General features: G+C 37.3%; 1 protein-coding gene across 1 annotated transcript in view; it reads left to right on the top strand.

Moving 5' to 3' along the window:
* The window catches only part of LOC137502991 (zinc finger protein 501-like), a 49,446-nt gene extending 22,561 nt beyond the window's left edge, over positions 1-26,885 (top strand). Inside the window, exons 4-7 of the mRNA XM_068230297.1 lie at positions 515-570; positions 7,120-7,201; positions 14,092-14,147; positions 26,213-26,885. Of these exons, the coding sequence (XP_068086398.1) occupies positions 515-570; positions 7,120-7,201; positions 14,092-14,147; positions 26,213-26,885 (867 nt within the window). The remainder of the gene's footprint in view (positions 1-514; positions 571-7,119; positions 7,202-14,091; positions 14,148-26,212) is intronic.
* Positions 26,886-27,163: the final 278 nt, after the last annotated feature.

Genomic DNA, 27,163 nt, shown 5'->3' with positions numbered 1-27,163 from the left:
GGACCTGGGTTCAGTTCTACTCCCCCGATCCAAAGCAGTATCAAACTCACCGCTGCAGAAAGCATAAATTCTCCTATTTTATCCAGATCTATTGTACATCCTCTTGTCTTCACTTCTTTTTTCTTCTTTCTTCCCTCCCAACCACCTATGCTCGCCCTGTACTGTTCTACACCAATCATTGCCTATACACACCTCGCTGACTTCCAACACTCCGCACTTACACTACCTTCTCCCACTCCAGGGACCCTCCACTCTGTACGTCTGCCCTCGCCGGTGGCTCTAGGTGAACTCCGTGTTTCTGAATTGAAATACTCATCACATAAAAGCTGTTGTGCTTCAAATCTTTAACTGTAGAATAAATAATTAAGATGTGGTTCAGGTAATATTTCTCTTAACATTTGGCCCTTTCATTTTGCATGTTCTCATATGGAGAATTAACGACATATGGCAATAAAAGGGCAGTGTTAGCGGAGGGTGATTTAACATAGCTCAGAATGCTCTGGTTCTTTTGCAGGATATGAAAGAAGAACCCAGCAACGATGATGATATCTGTGGAACGGTGCCAAATGAGTAAGTGCTGATCATAAAATATAAAAGACTAGAATCTTCTTCATTATGACAGTAGTGAATGGTTATTTTCAATTTAACTAATTGAATCAAATGACAGTCCATGTAAATGTATCTTAATGCTGGATATGTACGAGGTTGGTGTACCATTTGACTGGGAGGAATCAGCCGGGACATAGATATTTGGTGATCTCACCGGTCGCACGACTGGCTAATTTGTGCTTTGAGCAGTCAGTTGAGTGAGTGTTATATTTGGATGATTTGATTCATACTAGGACATAGACATTACTGTCAGTGTTCCTTATTGTTTATTTCTCTGTGTTTTTCAACAGTGTAATTGTGGTGTATTATATCAATGAAAATTGAATGACTTTTTGTGTATGACATATTGTAATAGAGAATCATACCATGTAATGTTATGGAGTGAGAATTGCTAGAGCCAGGTACTGGATCTTCCAGCCAGCTCACAGCTGAAAGATAATCACACCTCGTTGGTTGCTGTCTAATGAATCCTTGTTTTATGAATGTATGTGATTTAAAATTTGGTTTTCATTGCAGAAGTATCCAGGTGATAGATATGATACCCTTGTTGTATTCTGGCCATTATGTGAAGAATTTTCCAAGTTAAAAATCTGCTTTAATTGCACATAAAACTTAGTTCTATGACTATTATCACAATATAAACTGTTGCAAAAAGTAACTTTTTCTTTCAGTTGACATCCTAGTTATTCTCATATCACTTTCTTCATCCTGTCATCACTTCGGCTATTATTGTTTTATATTATATATAACTTTGAGATGACGAGCTATCAAAGCATGCTATGAATATCGTGGGTAGTATGAAGAATGAATGACTCCATTCTGCAGGAGCTAAAGATCGCCTCTTTACATGTCTCTGCTAAGCATCCAAAGGCAAATGTTGAGAGGTTTAGTCATGTGATTTGGCAAAGTGGCATTGAGGGGAAAGTTGGTAGGAAATGGCTGAAGGTACACACACTGAACTGGTGCGTTGACCAGATAAGGCGTTTGTCGAATCTGCCACTGGAAAGAATACTGTACACTGCAGAAGACCACTTTATTTGCTGTTGTTGATAGAATTGCTTTCAGGGTCACAACATTTGAAATTTAACACTGACTAAGAAAAATAACTTAAAACCTAGATTGATAAAGTATATCAGGCAAATAATTAATCAGAATCAGAAACATTAAAAGGCTTATATTTTGACTCTTGTGGAACCCAAGGTGAAACTGCTGAATCTCTTAGACATTTCACTTCTGAAGAAAAAAAATTGCTTCCTATTTCTCTCATTTGATTCACCCTTGGGTATTGATAATATTTTTCCAACTGCAGCTGCTTAACGTTTGAATATAGATTTTTTCTGGCTGGGTTGAAAGATTGGATAATGTAAATCGGACTGGAAGTTCATAACCAAGAGTAATCATAGACATGTTGTTCTTGACATGCTTTTTGCTCTGGAGGACTTTTTGCTTTGTGAGCAGTTGTTTCTTATAGGACCTATCTACAAATTTATCTGTTGTGTACTAGGTATTTGAGAGTTCACTTTTTCATTGAATGACATGCGTTAATGAATTACCAAAGCCATTTGAGTGGTTGCAGAGATCAACCTCCATGTATAAACTTACCCTCCTTATGATATTACTATACATTAGTGCTTTATTTCTTCGTACACACTCATACCATTGTAATGTTTGCTACACATTACACATTCTAAACCTTTATTATCTTCAAGAGTGCTGATGATGCCATTTGTGTGACTTAATGTCATGAAATCCGATAGTTGGAGAAATGCTGACGGTGACCACTACGATCATTTTGGCCTTCTGTTACTCTTTACCTAACCTCCTCAATGTGTCTGTTAGGGAGTAAGGAGGCTTACTCCACCGGAGGTGCTCAACCATTATGCATTTCCTACCCTCACTGTTGCTGGTTTAACCATTATTTTATTTATTGTTTGTGGCAGAGATGATGATGTAATTCATGGTAAAAATTACATCTATAACTCATAATTATTTTATTGTCTTTTTCAGTTGACTGCAACTTTTAAATTGATTATTGTTCTAGCTTGAATAATTGTACCGATTCAGGTTTATTTATTGTAGTTTGTGAGGACATCTTTCTTCTGAAACAACAGTGAAAGCTCACTGTTTGGAGATCCTAGGATAAAGCATTTATAACCATTTGCCTGAGCTGGTTGGATGTGCTGTTAAGAAAACAGAGCTGTGAACTTGAACTCGGGAGATAGTGGGTTCACACCCCACTGTCGGCAGCCCCGAAGATGGTTTTCTGTGGTTTCCTATTTTTACACCAGGCAAATGCTGTGGCTGTACCTTCATTAAGGCCACAGCCACATCCTTTGCACTACTAGCTCTTTCCCATGCCATCATCGCCATAAGACCTATCTGTGACGGTGTGACGTAAAGACAATTGCCAAAAAATAACCATTTGAAGACTAGTTTACTGACACAACTGATGTCTATCTCATCAACATAACCTAGGTGGGGATTCGGTAAGTGATAAGAACTTACACCCCGGATGACATTTTAATGAAGAGATGAATAGTCAGAAGACATCATCATCTGTTTTATGAGGCATAGTTATTTATTTAACTGTTTTTAAACTCTAATATTGAATCCTAGTTATTATTTGGACATTTAATTTACAAGTAAATGTATATTATTTTTAGTAATTTTGTAAATTTTATTACCCTTTCAGTCTTTTAACTGACTTTTTATCTACTAGTTCTAGGTTTGAAATTGATTTTAGCTTTTAATTTTGCATTATATCCATTGAATATGATTATATTTTATTCATATTTTAGTAATGTCATTGAAAATAATGCATTTCAAATCAAATTCCACTGATTAGTTATTTTCATATGCATATCCATCTTAGTAATTACATACATTTTAAGTCAGCATTTCATTTCATGTCATCAGGGACCAATGACCTATAAATCAGTACATTTAAGTCATCAACCTTCATCATAACTTTTGTGTAGACAACAGATTTCAATGTCGAACCTCATTGCCCTAGTATGAGTTAGCAGGCTGATGACCTTCAATGTTACGCCCCTTTAAACAACAAGATATCATGGTCATCATCATCAGTATGAGTTAGCTGTTATTTGGTAACTGGCTATTGTGTATGTTAAGACTGAAGATCTGTCCACTTAGTCTCTCACCGAGCACTGAAGCTGTCCCTCGTAATAGCTGGAGAAAAATAATGAGCTCAGAGGGGACTAAGAAGAATCTTGGCTGATGAAGGCAGACTGCAACTATATGAATACATTTCATGAAATGGGTTATTCTTTTGTATGTTAAATTATTGTGTAAAAACATGGAAGTAAACTCAACTTATCCAGAGTGGAGATCAAACTACTTTTGCCAAATCATGGTAAATGAAAAGTATTTTTTAGTGAACAGTTATTTAATATTCTCGTTTTCAGAATGCATTCTGCCATTGGGGAGGCTGGTAAGCCAGACTCGTCAGACGGGTGTAGTATTGCCTCAACACAACCAAGCAGTGATTATGTTGCTGTATCGTGTGATTCTACTTCAACAAGGCAGACTAGTACACTTGCGATTTACCATGAACAGAAACTTGCAATTTATAACGAACAGAAAAATTATACTTCTGCTCACTGCCATATATTTTTTAGCACACCATCTGCTCTTGGTAGACATATTTTAATACTGTAACATGTTGGCGGGTAGATAAATAAATAAATAAATACAGCACCTGGTAGCAACCTATTTCTAAGATTTATTAACTAAGCACTACAATTGCAGATTTACACACACACAGACAGACGATAGCCGAGCTTACAAGTTACACAAGTACACTTACACACTTAGGGTTCGCGCGTTCTCTCTTAGTTTCTCTTAGGTTCCACCTACAATGACACACACACACATACACAGAGTCGTCGATTATTTACAGTACACTCTCTCAGCCACTCAGTCACACTCGTTAGCGCTGTTACGGTCCACAGCCTACACGTCCGTGTCGCAGGTCGGGATAGTATCCGCTGTTTACTCGATCCGTCGAACTCCGCAGTCTTCCACGTCGGGACCCAGTTTTTTCGTCGCGCTACTCCAGAACACTCCAGGTTCTTCTCCAGTAGCCGGCCCCAAGAGATACGCACGACGTCAACGAGACAGGAATGAGTCCTCGGCTCCCACAGGCGCATGCTCCATTCAGGCTGACACCTCAGCCCGACTGCGCTCACTCCTCACACACTCACTAACTAACCCTCACACTCGACCAATTCTCACTGACTAGCTCTCACTGACTCGCTCTTTTATACCTGCGCTGGTTCTTCTAGAATCGTCCGGATGCTGGACGGGTCTAGGAGCATCGCGAGATGGCACACTCCAGATTAATCGCGGAGACATTTCTGTCGTCCCACGCGGTGCGACCACGGACAGAAGAGAGAAGGGCCCGCCCAGCACTTAAATGATGCTCGCGACTGGCGCGCTCGAGTCTAAGGGGGTGGGTGCGATGGGTGACGAGCTCGGCGCGTAGCGACTTGGCATGGCGGACACTATATCTATTACATTGCCCCCTCCTTAAGGCTGCTCGCCCCGAGCGGCCCCACGATACGCTGCAATACGGTTTGTTTGGTTGACCACCACCTTCCCACAGGGGATCCGCTGGGTCGGGTCGACGGTGTCCTCGTTCCCGTTGGTAACGATCAGCAAGTCCTCGCATGGCAGCCGGAACTTCGGTGGTTTTCCTTTCGTCCACACCCGCGTCTACTTTCAGGGCTTGAGCGCCTTTGTAGTCCTCTGGTGTGATGCCCGGGACTGGTTTGCCCGTCCCAGGTTTAGCCCTGCTGGATTTCCTCTTCTTCCGGGGTGCGGAATTCGATGTTCGTACCGGCACGCAGCTTCGTGCCGAACAAGTGTCCTAGTCAGGTGGCATCCTCGTTCGTTGGTCATCGGTTCGTCTTCCATTGCTGCTCCTTCTCCTAGTACGGGTCCCTCCAGCCGTGCCGTTGCAGTCGCTGCCTCTGTCTTGTGGGCCATCATCAGAGCCGGTTCGTAGTTCTCTTTCCTGCCGATTGTCCTCCCTGGACGGATCTCAGCGCCACGTAGTTTATCACAGGCGTCAGCTATATAGCGGACGCTATATCTATTACAATACATACAGGGGAGAAACCTTTCGTTTGTACAGTTTGTGGGAAATCATTTAAATTGAAAGGAGGATTGAACATAACGTTAAGCGGCATAATGGCGATAAGCCGAATGTTTGTTCTGAATGCGGAGATGCCTTCATTGTAGGCTAGGTACTACGAGGGCATTTGGTCTGGCACAATGGGAAGACAAGTTATGCCTGTAAGTTGTGCGGTAAAGGCTTCTGCCAGTCATCTAGTTTACGTGTACATATGCGGTACCACAATGGCGAGAAGGATGTATTTTGTTCCAATTATGGCATAGTTTTCGTAAACAAGGGTGACCTTAGGAGACATATGCCTAAGCATATAAACGAGAAACTCTCAAGTGTGTTCAATGCAATAAATCCTATTCTCATCAAGCATCCCTGAAGGAACATATGTTACAGCATACCGGAGGTCTAGTTTTGAGATGTAAATTTTGTGAAAAGACATTTTCATCTAAAGCTGGCTTGCTATTCCATTCACGTATGCACACAGGACGGCTACTTCATCAATGTGCATTTTGCTGTAAGTGATATCACTTGCCGTTCCCTTGAGATTCATATGCTTTTCCACAAGGGTGAAAGGTCACTTCTTTGTCCTACTTGGGGCAAGTCATTCGCTGTCCTGTCTACCATGAAGCGTCAATGTTTGAAATTATGCCAATAGCTCTCCGGTCACTGCGTTTTCATACACCAATTTGGTCTAACGTCTTTTTTACTGTTCCTGGAAGTTGTTCCTGCTGATATATTCTTTGAACATGGATAAGTGCAATACTATTTAATACCTCAGATGTTTGTTGAATTGACTCTTTTATACTTTATGTTGATAATAGTTTTGCTAAATTTGTTACAGTATAGATGAAGACCTTATGAGTGATTGTGATTTTGAAAGTAGTGTGATAATAAAATGGTGTTCATTAGTTTGGGGTTACTTCTTGACTTTCAAAAATTTGTTTGATATTTTCTGGCTTTACTCAATTGATCTGTTGTGTATTTATAGTTAAGGTTGGAACCTTCTGGCAGGAGACATTCAAGCCGTACTTACTTTTTATTGGGAATGAATCATGATAACATGGCAGAGCAGACATTGCCAGTTGAATTAAATTTTATTTATTTACTAGTTAATAAATTTCTTTCAGCTTGAATGTTCTGTTGCAGTCTATTTCCTAGCCCTTCATCTACTTTTTCAAAGTGTCATAATTAAATTATTTAGAAGCTATGTTGCAATTTTCATATAATTTCACACATTTTGATTTGAAGCTACTCTTTCAGCTCTATAATGCAATTGGCATTTTCATAACCATAATTTAGAATACAGAATTATAAACAATACTATTTCTAAACTAAATTTTCTCTTTGTTTTCTTATTACAGAGATTCGGAAGTTATGGAGGAAGCAGGTTTTATAAAGTGTGAGCCAAAATGGCCATGTGATACAGAAGAATCACCAAATATTGTAAGTGATTCTTCTTTCTTATTATCTGCCTACAGTGAAATTATTCCTTAATACCACATTGTAAATTTATGTATTAATAAACCATTAATAATATGTGGAGGTGAGGTAAACAATTGTAATAGTGTTTACCATACAATAACAGAGAACAGAACGTATACAATTTTATTGTTTAGTTGTACTTTAATTCACCTTTAATGTAAAACTGTGTTATATTTCTTTCTTTACTTCCCACATCTTGAATTGAAAACATGCTGTTAACTGTACTAATTGGACATGCATTTTCATAACTATAATTAATTTCATATTTACTTCAGGTATTAATTATTTTTGCTCCATAAGAAAATGCATATTTCTAACAGTATTTTTCAATTGAACGTCAAAACAAGAGTTTTGATGGTTTTGAATGTTAGCTAGTGTACGGCTGTCTGATGTTGGATCATGGGATTTCTGAAAACAGTGATATGACCTGTTACTATCGAGATGAGTCATTAAGAGTTCTCAAGAGCCTTGTCCTCTCATTGTGTGACGAGCTGCATGCACAGAGATGTGAGACTTATTAGACTCAACACTAATAATTGAATATTTCCATTGTTGAATTACCTATTACTCGTCTTCCTATAAAAACCTTTTTGTGCTGTAGTGGGGCTGATTTATGTGGGCATTAAAAAAAATATTTGTTTGTTGCATCGACCTCTGTAGATCTTTTGCCACTACTGGGACCATATGATATGAACCTGCACGCAAGTGTAATTGCGGAAGTGTAGAATGTTGAATGTGAGGAAAGGAACATTAAGGGCGACACTAACACCCAGTCCCCAGGCTGATTTATGTGTTACATGTTAGTTTAAAGTAAATTATAGGAACAAGTTGCATTTTCTTTCAGTTATATCAGTGACAATATTATAGTCATTAGAGTCCAGTACCAATATTAAAGTCTAATGTTGAGGATTTTTAATTTCTCATTTGAGTGTTATAATGTAAAATGAAGTGGTTCTGTGATATTTTGCTTTACTTGAGTGCTGGGAAAATTTGCTATGCTTCGTACTACTTACTATGTAATCTCTTGGAAACTGGTGTTGTATGATTAGCACCCGGCCAAATAGAAATATTTAATCTCAACCTAATATTTAGGAAATTACAAATAATACAGTATTTCATGAAGTTTAGTAAGGAGGATGAATATTTGAATGAAATATGAGTCCCATGGATCAAATTAGAAAGACAATTGACGGCAAAAGGAAAAACTAAGTCAATTTAATTTATGTCTTCTCCTTTGAGTCTAATAATTTTCACACCTCTGTCGAAGACCTAGAGATAGGTCGAGCTGATTATATTTTGCGCTGGCTATGTGAGTAGTCACCTACAGGTTTTTCCCATTCCGTAGATATTTGACAAGCGATTAGGCCACTCAGTTGTGTACGTCTTTTTTCGATACAGTATTACACAATAGATTCATTCGTTTATCTTATTGCTTTTAATGCCAGGAGAGTTCGAGCACGTGTTTGACGCACTTTGTACAGATTGTTCTGATTGTCGCCTATGGCTGACCTGTGTGTCTGGATGTGGGATGATGATGATGTTCAGGGAGGGTGAAACCTGGAGACAACACATACCCTACCACTCCTTTACAGATGTGCAATGCTGAACTTTTATGTGTTAAGGTCTGATCATTTTTGTATATAGGCAGCTTTATTACCTTATTCTACTGTAAATGAGTAACCTGTGCATGGCAGTTTCATGAGAAAATTAATGGTAAACCACTTGCATAGAAACAAATGAACCTAGCTTCAGTAACCTTAAACTTACTTCGATGAAATTTACTGTATATATAATGGCCTGACAAAAACGAATGTGTGAGCATCTGTTCAAATCTATATTGGCTGATCGTCTTGGAGTACATGGGTTTTTCTATCAGAGGATCAGCTGACCTGTAGCCCTTCCTAAATGGTTCCTTTACCTGTACTATGAACACCTTTGCTCCTGTAGAGGAGTAAAGTGGTTTAGGGCTCATTCAGTGGAGTGTGTTCCAATATGCTTGTGTTTTCGGAGACCAGAAGAGTTCCACTTAGAAGTTTCTTTTTCTTCCATAGATGACACCATTGTCCTATTTTCTTGACACTGTACAATCCTCCCTTTGTGTTAGTTTACTCATTTTATAGAAGCCAATGTGGGCACTTCTCAGACTGATTGAATGTGAAAGTGATGGTGGTTCTGTAGTAGAAAAAGCTTCAAACGAGTAAATTTTCTAGTAATAGAGTGATTTTGGAAGAAGAAATGTGTGATATTTTACAACAATGATAGGTGATGATCTGACACTTCAGGTAGTGAATGTGAGTGTGATTACATGCACAATTAATGTGCTGGAAGGGTGAATAGTAATCTGGACAGAAACAATGACAGAGCTTCCTTTCTATCGTCCATCGGCTCCAATATTTGACGTATGTACAGGTGTAAATAAAAACAGTGAAGAAAACGATGTTATGTTTTTTGTAAATTTTTAAAAATAATGATTTCTTTAACCTTTTAAGAGTTGAGTTACCAGTTGACTGTTTGGTACCCCAGTGCTGTGTTTTTTCTTTCATATGCAAACTTTTTGTACAAGCCTCAATTTTTAATTTATCAATGGTGGTGATTAGCTTGGTTTATAAATATTGGTTCTTTATAAATCTAAAAGCAAATGGAAAATCCTACACTTATATTCAATATTATTTTGAGAGAAAACAAAATTACACTTTTTGTGCCCACGCGTACACCATCTTTATACTAAGTAAAGAGCCCAAAATAAAATTATTTCCTGAAGTATGGAGGCAGCTAATATATGTAATTCCTTACAGGTACATAAGTTGATAGTTTAACCTTTTCACTGCTGAGTTTTGATGACCAGGCAAGCTCTCTGGGCTGGGTTTTTATTTAAGGAAGAAGCACTTCCACAGATAGATATTTACTGATACTACTAATGGAATGCATGTCGTTCCCTTAACCCAGCAGCCAAGACTATATTTTACACCATATTTTTATGGGCGGTTGTCCTTCCCGATGCGAACCTCAATTGAGAATATAATGAATATGAGATGAAAGATGGTGAATGAAACTGAGTAAGGAAGTGGAAGGAATCAGCTATGGTTTATGAATAGGAACTGTCCTGATATTTGCTTGGGAGTGCAAAAGGGAAAAAAAAAAAAAAAAGTTCTCAGGACAGCTGGATTTGGGTTTCGAATCCACTCGCCTGCTGAGTGCAGAGCTTGGCTCCATAGATGTAGCATGTTAATACCTGCACTTACTCTGCTCGGTGGTACTATTACTGAAATATAATATAAAATTTTTGATCCAAGAAATGGTATTATCAAAATCATTTACACTTAGGAAAAAAAAAATTATCTGAGATTATCTGAGGAAGGGGTGACAATTCCGCATGAGATTCATCATTACTACTTTGTCTCGCACTTTCTTGTAGTTCAATATCACTACTTAGATATTCATCTTCATTATCAAAATATAGCTCTCCAGAATCACTATTTATGAGGAAACATTCAATTTCTTCATCAACAAGAGATGAATGTATACTTCGAGACGCCACGATGGCTACATATAGCGGGAAAGTTCTTCCACTCCAACGAAGCTGAAATAACACCAGATTGCTTTCAAAACATGCGAAATGGAGTGGTATATCTGCCATACAGAACTTCTTTGAGCATTTCAATGGAATCTCAAAGCATGACACTATATGGCATCCATTTGTGAGATCGGTGAAGTACACACTGCACCAAAACTTATATATACGGATTTGGCGGACGAGGCACAGTTTTCAGTAATGTATATATACGGGTTTGGCAGTGAATGGGTTAAAGTACTTTCCAACCCTGGAATGTGATGACAGCTCAATGTTTTCTACCAGTTTTTTATGATACCAGATTGTTGTATCAATAGCCATTTGCACCAACTTCAGTAGCAGAATAGTTAAAAAAAACCAAAGATTTAAGTGTTGTCATCAAACACTACTTGGTTCCCAGAGTTTTTCACAGTTACTTGAAAGTCTGGTGGAGAAGAGTCATCTGTTTGCCATGAAAATAGTGATGAAATAGTTTTTGAACTCTTTTTTTAACTTCCTTCAATTAGAACGAGGCTCCGTTTCTTTCTTACAATATTTTCAGCATTCTCTCTGTCACTCTCACTTTCAAAATCACTTATCAATTCACTAAAATCATCATCTTTATCATCACTCTCCATTGTGCTTAATAACTGAAAGAGTCTTTGATCCGAAATAACATCGCTGCGAGAGCAACTAGCCTTTTGCCCACCATGCTTGTTTACATAACAGATGAGCTCTACAGATATCTGCAAGAAGCTCTGCAAGTTACTTCCCGAAGCCATAAACCATGATCAATTAGTTCTTGACAGTGTCCGACGGATGGCAGAACATACCATACCAGAAATTGAACTGGCACGTGAGAGTGAACCAGGAAAATAAAAAATGTAAAGTTCTCAAGCACCGTCTATAGACGGGTGTAGCTGTGGTGGACTGGCTGCGTCAGCCTGTCTATAGGTGGGCGTAATACTCATCGGGCTAATATGCACTAATGTAGAAGTGAGCAGTCAGGTAGGCAGCTTTTAAAAAATGGCTGGGCCACGGCAGTGGCAAGCTGCTCAGGCAGATGGTAGTGAAGGTGTTGATAAAGGCAAATCAAAAGTATTCCTCATTTAAGTGCTAGTTACTTCAGTGCACTTCAAGCTCTTAAGAAAATTTTTATGTGATGAATCAGTTTGCTGCTGGCAGGCGTTTGTCTGTTCTGCCCCAAATTCAAAGAACTCATTATCATAAATAAGCCATACTACTTGCTCAAAATTTTCAGATTCATCAAGTCTGTCATTATGCCTGGAATTCCTCTAATTTAGGTGCACTGTTATTTAACCCACACTCATTCGATGAAATAAAAATGCTCACTGTAGCCCTTCAGGCAAGCAACTTAATGTTGAATAGATCGTAGGGATATGAACTACGAATTTTAGGTGTATAAAATATAATAAATTATGAGAATATATTCGTTATGTACTCCTAAAAATTACGATCCTTTTCTTAACCATTGTTATGCGGTCAATTAGATTAACAGCTTGTCTTTTTCTACCATTTCAAGTGGTAATGTGAGTCAATGCAGAGTTTCACTTGAGTCCTTATAACTACATTCGGTGCAGACATTTTTCAAAAAATCAAAAAAGTGCCGGAGGGTATTGAACCAAGGAACACATTACAGCAAGAATTATGTAAATAAGTTAATTAGGCTAGGATTTGAATCAAAATGAGTAAAGAAAAAAGCCCTTTTTTTGCTGTTTTTCTGGAACTGAATTTGGGCTGGAAGCTTTTTTTTGAAATTTGTTTTTTAATTTGATAGAGCTGTCCAAGACTTACAATTTTAAATTGTTCTGGGCTCTTTAACCCCTTCAAATTTGGACTCAATTGAGGAAATTGCATAATTTTTGATTTTTCATAGTACGGGGGCGCCTAATTCATCTGCTAAGAAATGTTTTCAATATTAATATATCACTCCCATTCACTCTTCCATTACATCCAGTTTGTCGCTGAAAACCTTTGATGTGTTAGTGTGATGTTAAACCAGTAGCAAAATAAAATAATCCTATTGCCAATGTTTGGCTGTCTGTAATTTCTGCTTTTGTCATCTTCGTTTCTGTTTGGTACTTTTTCACCTGATGAACAAACTTAATTGTTTTTAGTCAAAATGGTAAAGTATTTTTTTTAGTCATTCATTCCAGATTCATTCAGACCATGTGACTATAAAGAAGAATTCTTTTTTCCCCTGAGGTCATCTGACAACTTTTTATATTGGTTATGTATTTCTTTATTAGTTTATTCAGTTTTTCATACTATTCAACGCACCTTTCCTCAGCAGCCATCTGTTTTCCCACATCCCTTGGCTCCACATTAATCCCCCCCTTCCGCTCTCTCCCCTTTCCCTTCTCCGACCTCTCTCCTTGCCCTGTCATCTCCCTTTTCTTTGAATCTCACAACTGTTTCTACGAGGCACACAACAATAGGCCATGCACCACATGCCACAAAGAAAGGTCTCATATAACCTGTGCCATTTGAGTAGCTCTCTTTCCTTCGGTTCATTAATATTGTCTTATAATGTATTCAGGTTAACTTCATGGACACCGCATTGAATTGCGAATGTCTACTAGCTACAAATTAAGATTGTGTAAGTTATTTAACCATATCTTCTTGTGCCATCCTTGATTCAACAATTGACAATGTCCAACTGAGGAAGTTCTCATCATTTTGATGATATTTTAACAACAAGCTCTAACAGAACATTTTAACATGATGTGATGCATCAAAGAATTTTAGAGTCTGATTTTAATTTCATCATATTTTACATGTTGTGCACATAGTTCATCCCAGATGTTTATTATTACCTTTTAATGTCATTTGTTTGTGTTTGTACAGTTTTGCATTAAGGATGATGATGACCAGCCAAGGCCAAAACTAGTGCCTAGATTAGAAATATAATGTAAACATTGCACAATATAGTATTGAAAAGGTGGATCATTATGACATAAGTTTAATTATTATTATATACACTACGTACTTTTCTTGGTCCAGATATATACCTTAGTACTTCTTGAATTCTTGAGTTCCTCTTTTTATTGTTTAAGTCTAAACATCTTCTGAATAAAGGCATTCCTGTTTTATGACGGTGTTGTAATGTTAGATTTTTATTTTATTATTGGTATACCAATTCCTTTTTCAGGATTGTACTATTGTGTGTATTTTGTTTTTGGCAAACTGAAACGCTCAAAGGTACTCAGTATTATATAGATATGCATAAAAGTGTGTAGGAGATTTCAGTGTTGCTCATAACATTCTGCTTTTCTTGCAGGATGTGAAGGAAGAATCTGGTGATGATGATTGTGACAGTGAAGCACTTCCAAATCAGTAAGTGCTAGTCATAATTCTTCCTCTGTCACCCTTACAGCATCATGATCAATTCTATTCTTTAGGACTGATTTTTTAATATTATTTATTTACTTATTTTTTTACCATAAAGCAGCAGATATAGGAAAATGATGAAATATAATGGGAAGGCAGGGATGAAATGCTTCATAGTTTAAATAGATTGGCATGGAATATTAGTAAGGTACCTTCTGATTGGACAAAAGCAGTAACTGCACCTATCTATAAGCAAGGAAATAGGAAGGATTGCATCAACTATTGAGGCAAAGTGCCCCCTGGGATTTTGGAAGGGAGGGTGTGATCAGTGTTTGAGAGTAAGTTGAATAAAAACCAGTGTGGTTTCAGACCACAGAGGGGCTGTTAGGATGAGATTTTTAGTATGCTCCAAGGTAATTGAAAAATGCCACAAAAGGAATAGACGGGTATGTTTATGTTTCATATATCTAGAGAAGGCATATGACAGAGTAACGATTATCTACGGAAAGGTATTGACTGGCATGGAGGGATTTAGTTACTGTAGGTGAAAATGTAAGAAGCAGTTTGGCTTAATCTGAAGACTTGGTCGTAATGGCAGATTGTGCCAAATGCCTGCAGGCTGATATCTTAAAACTTGATAATACTAAATTGATGTCAGTAGGTAAGAAATCCAAGAGAATTGAATGTCAGGTTAGGGATAGAAAGCTGCAACAGGTAGATAATTTCAAGTACTTAGAATGTGTGTTCTCCCAGGATGGTAGTATGGTACGTCAGGTTGAAACATTGTTCAGTAAAACTAATGCGGTAAGCTTACAGTTGCAATCATCAGTACTCTGGGAAGTCAGTTCCCAGACAAAACTATCTTTGCATTGGTCTCTTTTCAGACCAACTTTGCTTTACTGCAGTGAAAACTTGGATGACTCAGGATATCTTATTCATAAGTTAGAAGTAACAGGCATGAAATTAGAAAGAATAATTGCTGGTAAAAACAGGTGGGAATAATGGCATGAGGGTGCTCGGAACAAGGAGATGAAGGAAAAGTTAGGAATGAACTCAATGGATGAAGCTGTACAGAGAAACTAGCTTCGGTGGTGGGGTCATGTGAGGCGAATGAATGAGGATAGGTTATCTAGAAGAATAATGGACTTTGTTATGGAGGTTAAGAGTAGTAGAGGGAGACCAAGATGATGATGCTTAGACTGGATTTTTAACAATTTAAAGATAAGAGACATGAAACTAAACAAGGCCATGGAACTATTTACAAATAAAGGATTGTGGCAGCAGTTTGTAAATTACAGAGGCTTGGAGACTGACCACCGGAAGGCATACCAGTCTATAATAAAAATTTATTTATTTACTTATTTATTAATTACATGTCGTCCTTTCACATTCGTGCTTAACAGCTGTGGGGGCAGGGGGAGAAATTATATAAACACTGAAACCTCTCTTTATCGCTCTCTTCTTATACGGATTGATTTGTTGACCCTACTGAAATAATGTAGAGGTAATTAAAATATCAGCTCTCACTTATGGACATGCCTGGATTTGGACATGGATAGCTATCTGGATAGTGTGAAGCTTGCTTTATTTCTCAACTATGGACAGGACTGAGATTTGGAGACCTAATACACTGTACTGTGTTAAAAAATGCAGTTTTTAAATGACTGTACAGAAATGTATTGTATTCACAAGAAGACAATAAGGCTTCTGCAGTAATATTTTACCTGTTACCCCTCCGATACTGGTACCTGGAAGTGCATGAATAAAGAAACTCCTAAAATATTGCCTGACTGAAGGGTCTGAGTTCCAGTTACTCCAGTGTTTCCACTGTGTTGTTATTTGTCGAATTTTAAGTTCCAAGGAATTTCGGTGTTTGACAATCTGTGAAAAAACTTGAAGTCACCAAGTTTGAGGGAAGGGAAGCATAGTCCTCGGCACTTAAGGCTATACACTAAAAAGTAATGTCGCCACCCTATTCTCGTTATTTTTAATTGCTCATCACTGTTGCCAGTTTGGTTACATATTGAAATTATGAGCCATAACCATCAACAAACTAAGCTCAATTTAATTGTCTGTAATGGGGGTTCCCTTACCCAAGTAAATGGTCAATCAAGATATTCATAATAAAGTTCGTTTTCAAGCTTAATAAGGAATTAAGGAAATACACACTCTCTCTCACCCCCACTTAATGTTATATATTTATGCCTTTATTTCGATACACACATTACTGTAACTGTATACTTAGATTTTTGCCTGGTGTAAATAACAATGCTCCCTTCTTGAAATTTGATATTACTTGTTGGACTTCAGTGAAACCATGTAATAATAAACACAAGCAAGTATATTAGATTTACGTATGCTTTAAGTCAATAAGAATACATAAAGGGGAAATCTGTAACACATATCAAAGTCATGTCAGGACAAGGTTAGGTTAGATTAGATTAGGTGGATATTGAAATTTACTTCCATTTCAACTAAACTGATCTTTATAGAGAAGGTAATATACTACCTACCTTTTTTGGATCGGTCGAAACTGGCCAAGAACTGCCGGAAGCTGAATCTGCGTCCTGTAGACTAATAAACGAAGTATAAAAGGCATGTTCCCAAAACAGAGGGACAATAACGTACAGCAGAAGTCATTTTAAATAAATTAAGTTTATTAATATAAAAGTAAAGGGAAACGGTTTGAAGATTAGCATGAAAAAAAATAATGGAGATACAGAGAGTCAAATACTCATGTACATAATGTGTAGCAATACTTCAACCGCAGTAAAAATCTCTTGACTTGTCAGTCGGTTTTCTTTGTATCTGATCCATAGCATTTCTTTCTTAAAAAGGACCATTCACTATGTCAAGGTGAATGTAACAGCTTTCACACAATAAGATCCAACAGCTCCCCAAATAACGTCAAAGTTTTATAAAGATTTAGCTTCCGAGAATCCCCATAGAGATTACATCCCCATAAATCAAAGACACCAGTGAATTAAGACTGGCAGAAAAGTAAACAAATATGGAATGCAAAAGGGTAAGAAAGAAGTTGCCATAGTTACAGAAGCAAATTAACATGTGTCAGAAAGCAAGTAAAATGAGAGCAAAATCCCGAAATAAACATATTAATCGATTGAGGAAGCCAGAAACAATGAGATAAAATAAGAATTATGACTAAGAAAAATATCCATAAGATACTGAAAAGTAACACTGGTCCGATAACCACTCCTCACCCACACACACTTAGAGACCAAATATGCAAAGCAGAGGGCATAAAAATATAATAGCAAGACATGTAACGACAAAAATCGTAACAGCCTAATATGATTCAGTCAACGGCTCATGAGCTTGACCTGTGTGCACAGATCAAAAACTTGGGTCACCGCAAAGAGGCCTGGCCCACCCAGTCTAAACACATAACATAAAGAACTTGCACGCCGTATAACAGATATTCATATCGCACATCTAGGCGAACATAAATCATATGGTATCAGCATTAAACCATAAAGCAGAATATAAGCATGAGCCAAAACATCAAAAATACAGAGAATTAAAAGATCTCCATTCAAAACAACAAGCAAACTCATCACGCAAACAAAATAATTATATCGGTGCCACCTTTCACTTTATTGCAGCAACGAGTACACGTAAGTAGACATGAAAAGAAAGGAAAGAGAGTGAAATAAGTCTGCAGCAAAATTATAAAGAATAATACATTAAATCAGGGATCTGTCAGTAAACAACTAGTTAAACTATGCAAGCCAGGAAAAGTTTAAGCAAGATAAATACCTTAAAATTGTCATATTCACAACTTTAACTTCAGTCAACCATTTAAAATTGTGTTTAAATGTTTTATAGTGCCATTTGTACTAGACAAAAGTCATCTTGCAGGTCAACGGCTCCATCTTTTCTCCAAACATATTATTGTCAGACAACTAGGGATAACTCAAAGCAAAGGTAAGCTAGAAAGAAATGCTTTAGCAATTCTCTCTTATATGAGGTTCCAACTGTCTAATCAGGATGAACTACACGTCAAGTCTGACATAGAGAATACTAAGCAGCCAAAACAGACTGACCTATAATATTGTAAAAAATGTGATGTCTGAAAAATACAAAAGCAAGATATGGAGGTAATGAGGTGCGGCACAGTAATATTGCTTTCAGTTTTGGAGGAATTGTGTTGAATGATGCAAACAACTTTAACATACCCATTTTACGATGACTTTGATTTGTAACCGCAAACCATTATTTAAATTTTTAAAATGAGAGAAGTAACATTTTAAACATAGTTTATGCTATTTTAGTTATTAGGATAGTGATATACCAGCTGATGATGATCTATCTCAGATCAAATCTAGTCCTGTAATTTAAAAAAGAAATGTAAATATCTGTAATTACTACCATACTACAAATTGTACTTATTAGGTGTAAAAATCAAGCCTCTTATAAATGAGAACTGAGTCAGGAGTTGATATGATGCTAATGATGAAATTCTCAGCTTTTCTACGCTACATAACTTTGTCCCTAAAGTTTGTAGGACAACTATCATGGTATTGATATTTTGGGCTCTGAGACTTCTTTCTTACAATACTCTGCATAGAGAGAGGGGTGAGAATAAATAGGCAGTGAATTCATTGATTCATTGATTTGTCTTGTCACCTGCAAAGAAAATGCTTATTTTGATTATAATGTCGCTATGTGGGTTGTTATTTATGTATGTAAATTATTTGATTAGTTATAGTATTAGTTAATGCACAAATTGATGCAAGAATTTTCTGAAGAAATGAGCTGTTCTTTCACTGCATTTGTTAGAAGTGTACTGAAATGAAATGGCGTATGGCTTTTGGTACCGGGAGTGTCCGAGTACAAGTTCGGCTCGCCAGGTTCAGGTCTCTTGATTTGGCGCCTGTAGGCGACCTGCACGTCATGATGACAATGAAATGATGATGAAGACAACACATACACCTAGCGGAATTAACCACTTATGGTTAAAATTCCGGACCCTCCGGGAATCAAACCTGGCACCTTAAAGACCAAAGGCCAGCATGCTAACCATTTAGCCATGGAGCCGGACAGAAGTGTACTGATCAGTTTTAAACCAGAGTTTTATGGAGCAGCTCCCATCATACCAGCCGACATCAGCATGATAAGTTTATCTGTGAAACATTTAGTCCAAGGACCAATCTATGTTGTAGAATTATCTTCAATGAACTGCTTAATCCAAAGAATAAATGCCACAGACCAGACAACACAATTTTATGACACTTGCCTTCCCACTGTGAGTGGCTATGTTGTAAGACATAATGTCAGAACTCGACATCTTAGTAGAGCATGGCAGGATGAGCTGGAAACAAATGTGGCATCACAAGGGTTTGGAAGAGAGAAGCAAAAGATTGTCAGAGTGGGAGGCAACTTTTTTATACAGCACGTTGGTCTTCAGGGGTGGTGATCATGGAATGATTGTGATGATGTTGATAGTCATTTCTTTTTCATTGTCACATCATAATATTCTTCTCTTGTACATTACTGGCATATCATTGCTTCTTATTTTGTTATGCTGTGAATTTTGAAAGAACAATCAGGCAGCCGATTCCAATTACTGCTGAATACCATATATATCCGAATAATCCCTGCATACTCTTTTGTAAATTTCATGTCAAAATTTTGGGATGAGGGTATTATTTGCATCAAGCCTTCTACAGTACTCCTGACTTACAGAAATCTGGATGTTTCTATTTTTTTGGTGTGTACAATTGATAAATTTGTTCCGCCTTTCATTTCACGGACAAAAGGCTAGGTTTCCAGAAATCGAAAATAGGATATGCTAATGTGCAACTGAAAGTATGTAGTTTGGATATGCGGTCATGAGTGAAATGTGTTTGTTGAATGCAACAGCAAAAGCAAGAAAGTTAAAAATTGCAGGCTACAAGGTTAGTTGTGTTTGGATCACACAAGTTTCTGAATGAAATACCTTCAGTTTCTGTAAGAAAACTAGCACTGCAGAATGTCTGGCGGCCAATTTTGAAGAAAATATTGTGAATTTCCGCAGTGATGTCATTAGATTGCACCAGTGAAAAAATATGTTTAACCCCTCAGTGACGGGGAACATTTGAGTGCCTCTTTACCCAGTGGACGGAGGTGATTCAGATGTGAACACTAAGCGAATGCAGCAATCTCTTTAAAACTTCAATGTTACAACAGTTTGGCTCAGATTATTTTCAAATGTTTACAGTAGAGACTCAATAGAATGAAGTTTACATTCATTAACTTTATATTTACCTTATATAGCGTAGTAATGGAGAAGAGACCTTTCATATTTTGTACAGATTGAAAGTGAGGTTCTTGTATTTGCCTTGGTTGATTCACAATGCAATGAAAACTTTGGTCATTGCCTCGGGAACTTTGAGCAGAAGAACGGGGAACAATAGTTCAAAGATTCTTTTAGCGCAAATCCCTGGTTAATGGGACGATTGGTTCATGAGAAAGAGGGTATGTACCTTGGCATGTTTTTTCGTCCATTACTTGGCCACACAAGCCATGCCCTCCCATTCCTTATGTTATGCATTACTCTTGCTTTCCTCGGTTCAGTGTGGTCAAGTGCTATTGTCATCTGATTTATTAAAATTAAATTAATTCTCTTCCATTCAAACTGCACCATATCATTCTTCTGTGCCATACAGTAACATATTTCAAAGTGGCAGAAAGTGAAGTAATTACAAGTCTCAAGATATTTTAGGGAATAGTAAGAATGGTAGGAATTCTCACCAGATGATGTCAGCATTCAGACCAGTGAAGAGATGGTGATTTATTCTATCAATCTATGTAAGGAAACATCCTGTAATGAATTATACATCCGCTTGAATGCAGCAGAAATGTAAGTCTACATGCTTACAAGTGCTAAGAGGTCAGAATATTTCAAATACTTTAGAAAGGAAAAAAGAAACACTCATTTGGGCTGATTCATACATACAAAGTAGGCAGAGATCTTCACCATCAAGGATATGCCATTTGCATCTCGACAACTTTAAAACTTAACAGCGTAGAGCACAATGAAGTTAGGCCTACAGGGGTCTATTCCACGCTTGCAGGTTGGCAGCGTATGAAGAACAGAAGGTCTATATAATGTATGGAGGTTGGAATCAAGGGGTTAGTTTGCAAATTGATAGTGCAGATCAGACATATTTATTGTTCTGTAGCAAGAAGAAAAACAAGTAGTCCACTACAGCATTGTAAGTGCGGCATATAGTGAGAAACCTGTAGCAACGATGGTATTTTTTTAAGCTGCTCAAAAATTTCTATATCGAACTGTGTAATATATTTTTTTAAATATGAACCGTTTCATTGTGTCTTCCATTATTACAAATGACTCAGCACACATACTTTTCCATCAATATTTATACACTGCAGCTTTTATATTGAATGTGGTCAATCAGTATGCGTCATCCTACAGCTCCAAACAAACCTGCAAATTCGAATGAAAACAACGTGTTTTTTGCAATGAGTGCATATTTAATGTGTTGATTGTGTAGCTGAGGCTGACCAGCTGCAACCTGACTATATTCTATTGTTTGTCCTTTCTATTTTGAGAACTTATTGTCTGTGAGACCCATTGCCTTCAAAAGCTATTTAACCACAAATATTTATGAGACATACAGAAAATCACATGACATTATTAGCACAAAGTGTGAAATGGAGAATGGCTATAACAAAATATCATGACCACAGATAAGTTTTGTTACCATTTTCATGGGTTTGCTCCACACAAGAAGTGCCAGAGTGAACAATCAGTGTGTAGATGTCCTTGAGTTTCAAGGTTTGTTCAAATAGATGTCTCTGAGTACTTTCTTCTCTTAGAAAACTGAAGTTTCAAGCTTGCATTGGATAATGAAAGATAATGGTTTCTAATTAAGGTAGCTAAATAAATTCAGGAAACTCTGTCATAAAAAGCACCAGTGTTTCACTGCAGTGCAACGTGGGCTCTTCAGCTGAGAACACTAAGTTTCCAAGATACTGGCTTACTACATGGCAGTAGTGACACCACTGGAAACTATCCTGTGATAAGGACAAATGCAATGCCAACATACTAGCCACTAGCGTGTTAGCTGGCTTTGTGTCATGGAAATGTTTGGTTTTCAACTAATGAGCCCTAGCCCGATGGGGATGAGATAGTGGTGCTTTTATATTTAAATTTCCTGAATTTATTTTTCATAAGATGTGTATAGTTGGCCCTTTGGAGACCTTTGACAAAAGGGAGCAAGTTATTAGTCTGTAACAGTGATAAGCTCTGAGCTTTTGACAACACAGTTAGCTGTAGGGGAGATTGTCTTATTGCCAGCGTGGATGATGATAAATTAAGGGCCTATTTAGAAAAAATGATGGAATAGGAGCTTAACCTCTGATTTGAAAATTGATTACGAAAGTGGCATACCATGAATCCCATCATTATCGCCAGTACTGAAGACGGAGTGCCATTCGGTTCCGGTTTGTTGGATATTTGCAAACTTCCAAATATCACCAGAAATATTGCATCTATCTAAAATGTATGTGCAAATAACAAAATTGTAAAATGTCTAATTTCCAGTCATTTATGTCTGATACATTTCACCATACAAACTCTAATAATGCAAATAATTAAGAATATATATACTGGTGCAGAAGGCCTCTGCATTTGCCAAAGGTTAACAATTGCTTTTTGAAGGTAAAGTTAAGTGTATCCTTCTAATTCAATTCAATAAATTGAAAACCATCAATACGGAATGATTCTAATATCTTGTAAAGATGCAACAATGCTTAGTTGGTGCAAGTCAGCCTGGCACCAACGGTGGGCACATCACCGGGTTATGGCCACTACAGGCAACCAGTGAGACTAGATGGGCACAAAGTGCTCAACTTGCTACTACCACCACAACCATTGCTGCCACCCATGTCTGTCAGTGGTGCAGAAATAAGGAGAGGCCAGAGATTTCCAGCAGTGATCTGAAAAAAAAAAATGCCGGGCTGAGTGGCTCAGACGGTTAAGGCGCTGGCCTTCTGACCCCAACGTGGCAGGTTCAATCCTGGCTCAGTCCGGTGGTATTTGAAGGTGCTCAAATACGTCAGCCTCATGTCGGCAGATTTACTGGCACGTAAAAGAACTCCTGTGGGACTAAATTCCGGCACCTCGGCATCTCCGAAAACCGTAAAAGAGTAGTTAGTGGGACGTAAAACAAATAACATTATTATTATCTCAAAATGATAGACTCTCTATAAAAGGGCAAATGAATGAGCATGAGATGGTTCAGTTTGAGTACAGACCAGCCAGTAATTAGTGTGAGGAGTACAGTTCAGCATCAGTGCTGTCGATTTAGTCCTTTGAAGGACTGGTGTGCAATGTGTGAAATGACAAGGGATAGGAGTGCTGTGTGACAAGGAAGATCAGAACACTGGTATGATATGGGATAGTGGTGAGAACTATTGAGAGAGTGTGAACCTTGTACTACATACAGATTGGAAGACTATGTGTGCATGCTTAAACAGTGAAGTGTGTAGCTGCTAGTAGTGTACTGCAAGCTTTATAGTGAACTGCCCTAGGGTGCAAGTGACTGTTATAGAAGTTTCCAACCTCCCTTTTTGTTGCTTTATTGAGATTTTCATGGATATAATTTGATATTAGCATTCCCAACATGTGTAAGAGATGTTGGTAATCATATTTCAAGTCTCCCTGTCATTTAGCTACGTATTTCACTGTCAAAGGCGTTACAAATGTTAATTGGAACTTCATCAAATCAATTGCCACGTAAAGCTCTAGTGAATAATAATAATAGTATGGCCTGAGCTACCATGTGCAGACATTTCAATTTGATGCCATCTGGCTATCTGTACGAAAATTTCAACACTTTGTTTTACTCTAGGCATACTAGGTGGCATACCGAGTAAACCAAAACTCTCTTGGGTGTCTGTGGCTGAGATTTAATTAATTTGTCTTGTAAGCACCTAATGTGTCAGCAGAGATATTTTACATGCCGACAATGTATATCATGGAGTGTCAAAGGGGCTTTTTTTTTGCCCTTCAGAAATCCGACTGCCTCTGCCAGGCTTGAACCTGCTATCCTGGGATCTGGAGGCCGACACTCTACTACTTATACACAAAAGCAGCTAGCTCTAGTGAAAGCAAAGTCAACATCATGGCTGAGTTGGATGGAGCTAGAAAATTATATTTTTGGAGGAAAGTGATGTCGGTGTGGTTTTGCTGATGAAAGTGATACCGAATTATCTTTGAGCAATGTTGGAATTGGTAACCTCACTGACTTATGTGATTAAACACTGAGAATAAAAAAGAGAGTGCTAACTGAAGTGATTGTACACCTCGGTAATTGTTTGACCATCAGTGTTAATTAATAAATTTCAGAGTAGAGACAACCAGCTGTACATTTGTTCCTCCCCTACCCTGCCATCATGCTACATTATTTTTGTTATGATGACCATCGTGAGTGTAGCCAGATAATCTGTAGTCTGTTATTACTTTTTCCCATCAGCCGTGCCATGAAACTTAATGATGCAGGTTATATTGTTGTCTTGCAGTTTTAATTAATCATTTTAATGGCAAAGAACATGACTACAAAATTTAGATGGAAATGACCTGATGGCTGTGACTATTTCTTTCTTTCCTTGATCCATAGAAGGACATTTAAGGGTCTTTATTACTGAAGAGTCTTCATGTTGCAGTTTTTATAAAAGAATTAGGATGTACTACAGAAAAGATGTTCAGTCATTTAATATTTAATACCTGATATGATAGACAGGAGCACATTATATTCAGAAAGGGGAAGGCTGTATACAGATTTTAAAAAATAAATTTTGAGGTGGTTGTAGTTAACTTTTACAAATTCGTACTAATCTTATTTTGTTAGGAATTGAGCATAGATATTACCTTTTCGATGCTTACAATATTCCATACACACTTTTCAAATTGGTGCCTATTTAAGAATAGTTCTGAAGTATTTGTTTTTAAAGCATATTGTTCATAAAATTGTGCACGAATCTGTCCTTCAAGGTCAATTTTTTATTAATATATTTCTAAGAATATCAGGAAACAGCTGACACTAAGAAAGACTAAAGTTTGTAGAAAGAAAATATTTAAGAAGTAATATGTGTAAATATTATTGGAGCAATATTATTGGAGCAATGGTACATAGTTATATCTTCTAAAAGTTTTATTTATATAGTATATAGTAATTATTTTTCCATGCACTGTGGTAAAATTCCACGTGCTTTATGTGTGTATTAAGAAAATTTACAAATGTAGAACCAGTGCTAAGTGATAGGTTTTGTAGTGCTTACCCACTTCTTCTTTGTAGATAAAAAAGTGAAACTTTCTGCCAGCACCTATAATTTTTTTAAATCCTTTCCATGTTTGTTTCCAGAGTAAATATTACTGTTTCAAATAAATAGGATTGCCATACATGCTGATAAACAAGGACTGTTCTGATTTCAAAGGCCAAAATTACTCTCCTGGAAGTGTGGATAGAAAGTTCAGTATCCAGACATTTGTTTACATGTTAAAAATCTAACAGAACTTAAGTAATTGAGATAACTGCACAAAGATATGTGTTTCATTTGAGCTGCACTAGTGTACATTAACGTATGAAAATCGGTCGTTGTGATAATCAGTTGTGGAATTTTGGTGAAACTATCAATTACCATATTGATCAGTGGGCTCATTGCTCGCTGTTCTCCCCTGTGTCTATGGTCCACATAATGACTTAAAGCACTCAGTTCTCTAGCATATAATGAGTCTACTGAAATGAATGAGGACGAAAACAAAAATTCTTTGAAATAAATGCAAAGGAGCGAGTTTCCGTAATCTTAAACAGTTTGCTTTGGCATGTCTGCTATGCAAATAAGGACTGTAAAATTCAGTGCAAATTTTGAAAATGTATCCATTTAGTATGCTTTTGTAGATAAATGATATAGGTAATAACTTTAATGATCTTTATCTTGTCATTATATCTTTAAAGAATGCTATTTTAAAGTAATGAGGAATAGAAAAATGTTTTGGATGTCATCTAAGAAGTGATGATGAATAAATTTGTTCTCCTTTACAGAATGCAGTATTTGTTATATCCTGCCATCACTGAAGGTGCTGAGGTCAATGGATCAAGAAGGGAATGCAGTAATGGTTCCAACGGATATGAATCTTTAAGTGCAATACGTTGTAAATTCTGTTCGAAGACTTTTAAGGAAAATAAGGGATTACAATCGCACCCAAGTTTACATAAGAGCGTTGATCGAAACCTGTGCCCAACATGTGGAAAGACGTTTACACGTAAAGTAGGACTGAAACAGCATATGAAACTGCATACAGGATTAAATCTTCATTCTTGCCCTACGTGTATAAAGGTCTTTGTTAGTGCTAGATCCCTGAATCGTCATCTAATCGTTCATTGCGACCAGAAGAAATTTGAATGCAAGATTTGCGGCAAGTCGTACTGTCATTCCTCAAGTTTGTCATTACATCGTTTGTCTCACTCTGAAGAGAAATTTGTTAATTGTGTGTCGTGTGAGAGAGCTTTTCAAACTAATAGAGACCTTGCAAGACATTTGATCAAGCACGATAATGCTAAGGCATTTGAATGTGCATCGTGCGGAAAGGCTTTCTTTTCTAAAGAGAGCCTCAAGAGGCATATACCTAATCACACTGAGCAGATGCTGCATACCTGTGATTACTGCAATAAGTCTTACTCCCGTCGGTCTACGTTACAAGACCACTTGAATTAAAATCACACGGTAGATGTGAAATCCAGCTGTAAGTTTTGCCAAAAGAATTTTACTTCACGGACGGGTCTTGCGAAACATTTGCGTATGCATTCTAGGCTCCTGCTTTAACCCCCTTGATCGCAGGCTGTAATGTAGTGGTTTTTGTTTAAATGCCAAGACAATTTTAATGAAAATGCACACACAAAGGAAAAACATATTCCTACTTACATTTTCGGAGGTAAATCCCTGTTCCTTTTTTTTATGGCACATGAGTGTCCCTACAATTGCAATAGAGTTTA

The sequence above is a fragment of the Anabrus simplex genome, chromosome 14 (genome assembly GCF_040414725.1).
Source record: "Anabrus simplex isolate iqAnaSimp1 chromosome 14, ASM4041472v1, whole genome shotgun sequence".
Lineage (NCBI taxonomy): Eukaryota > Metazoa > Arthropoda > Insecta > Orthoptera > Tettigoniidae > Anabrus > Anabrus simplex.
The sequence above is the reverse complement of the archived record's forward strand: the minus strand, read 5'-3'. Positions and strand labels throughout refer to the sequence as shown.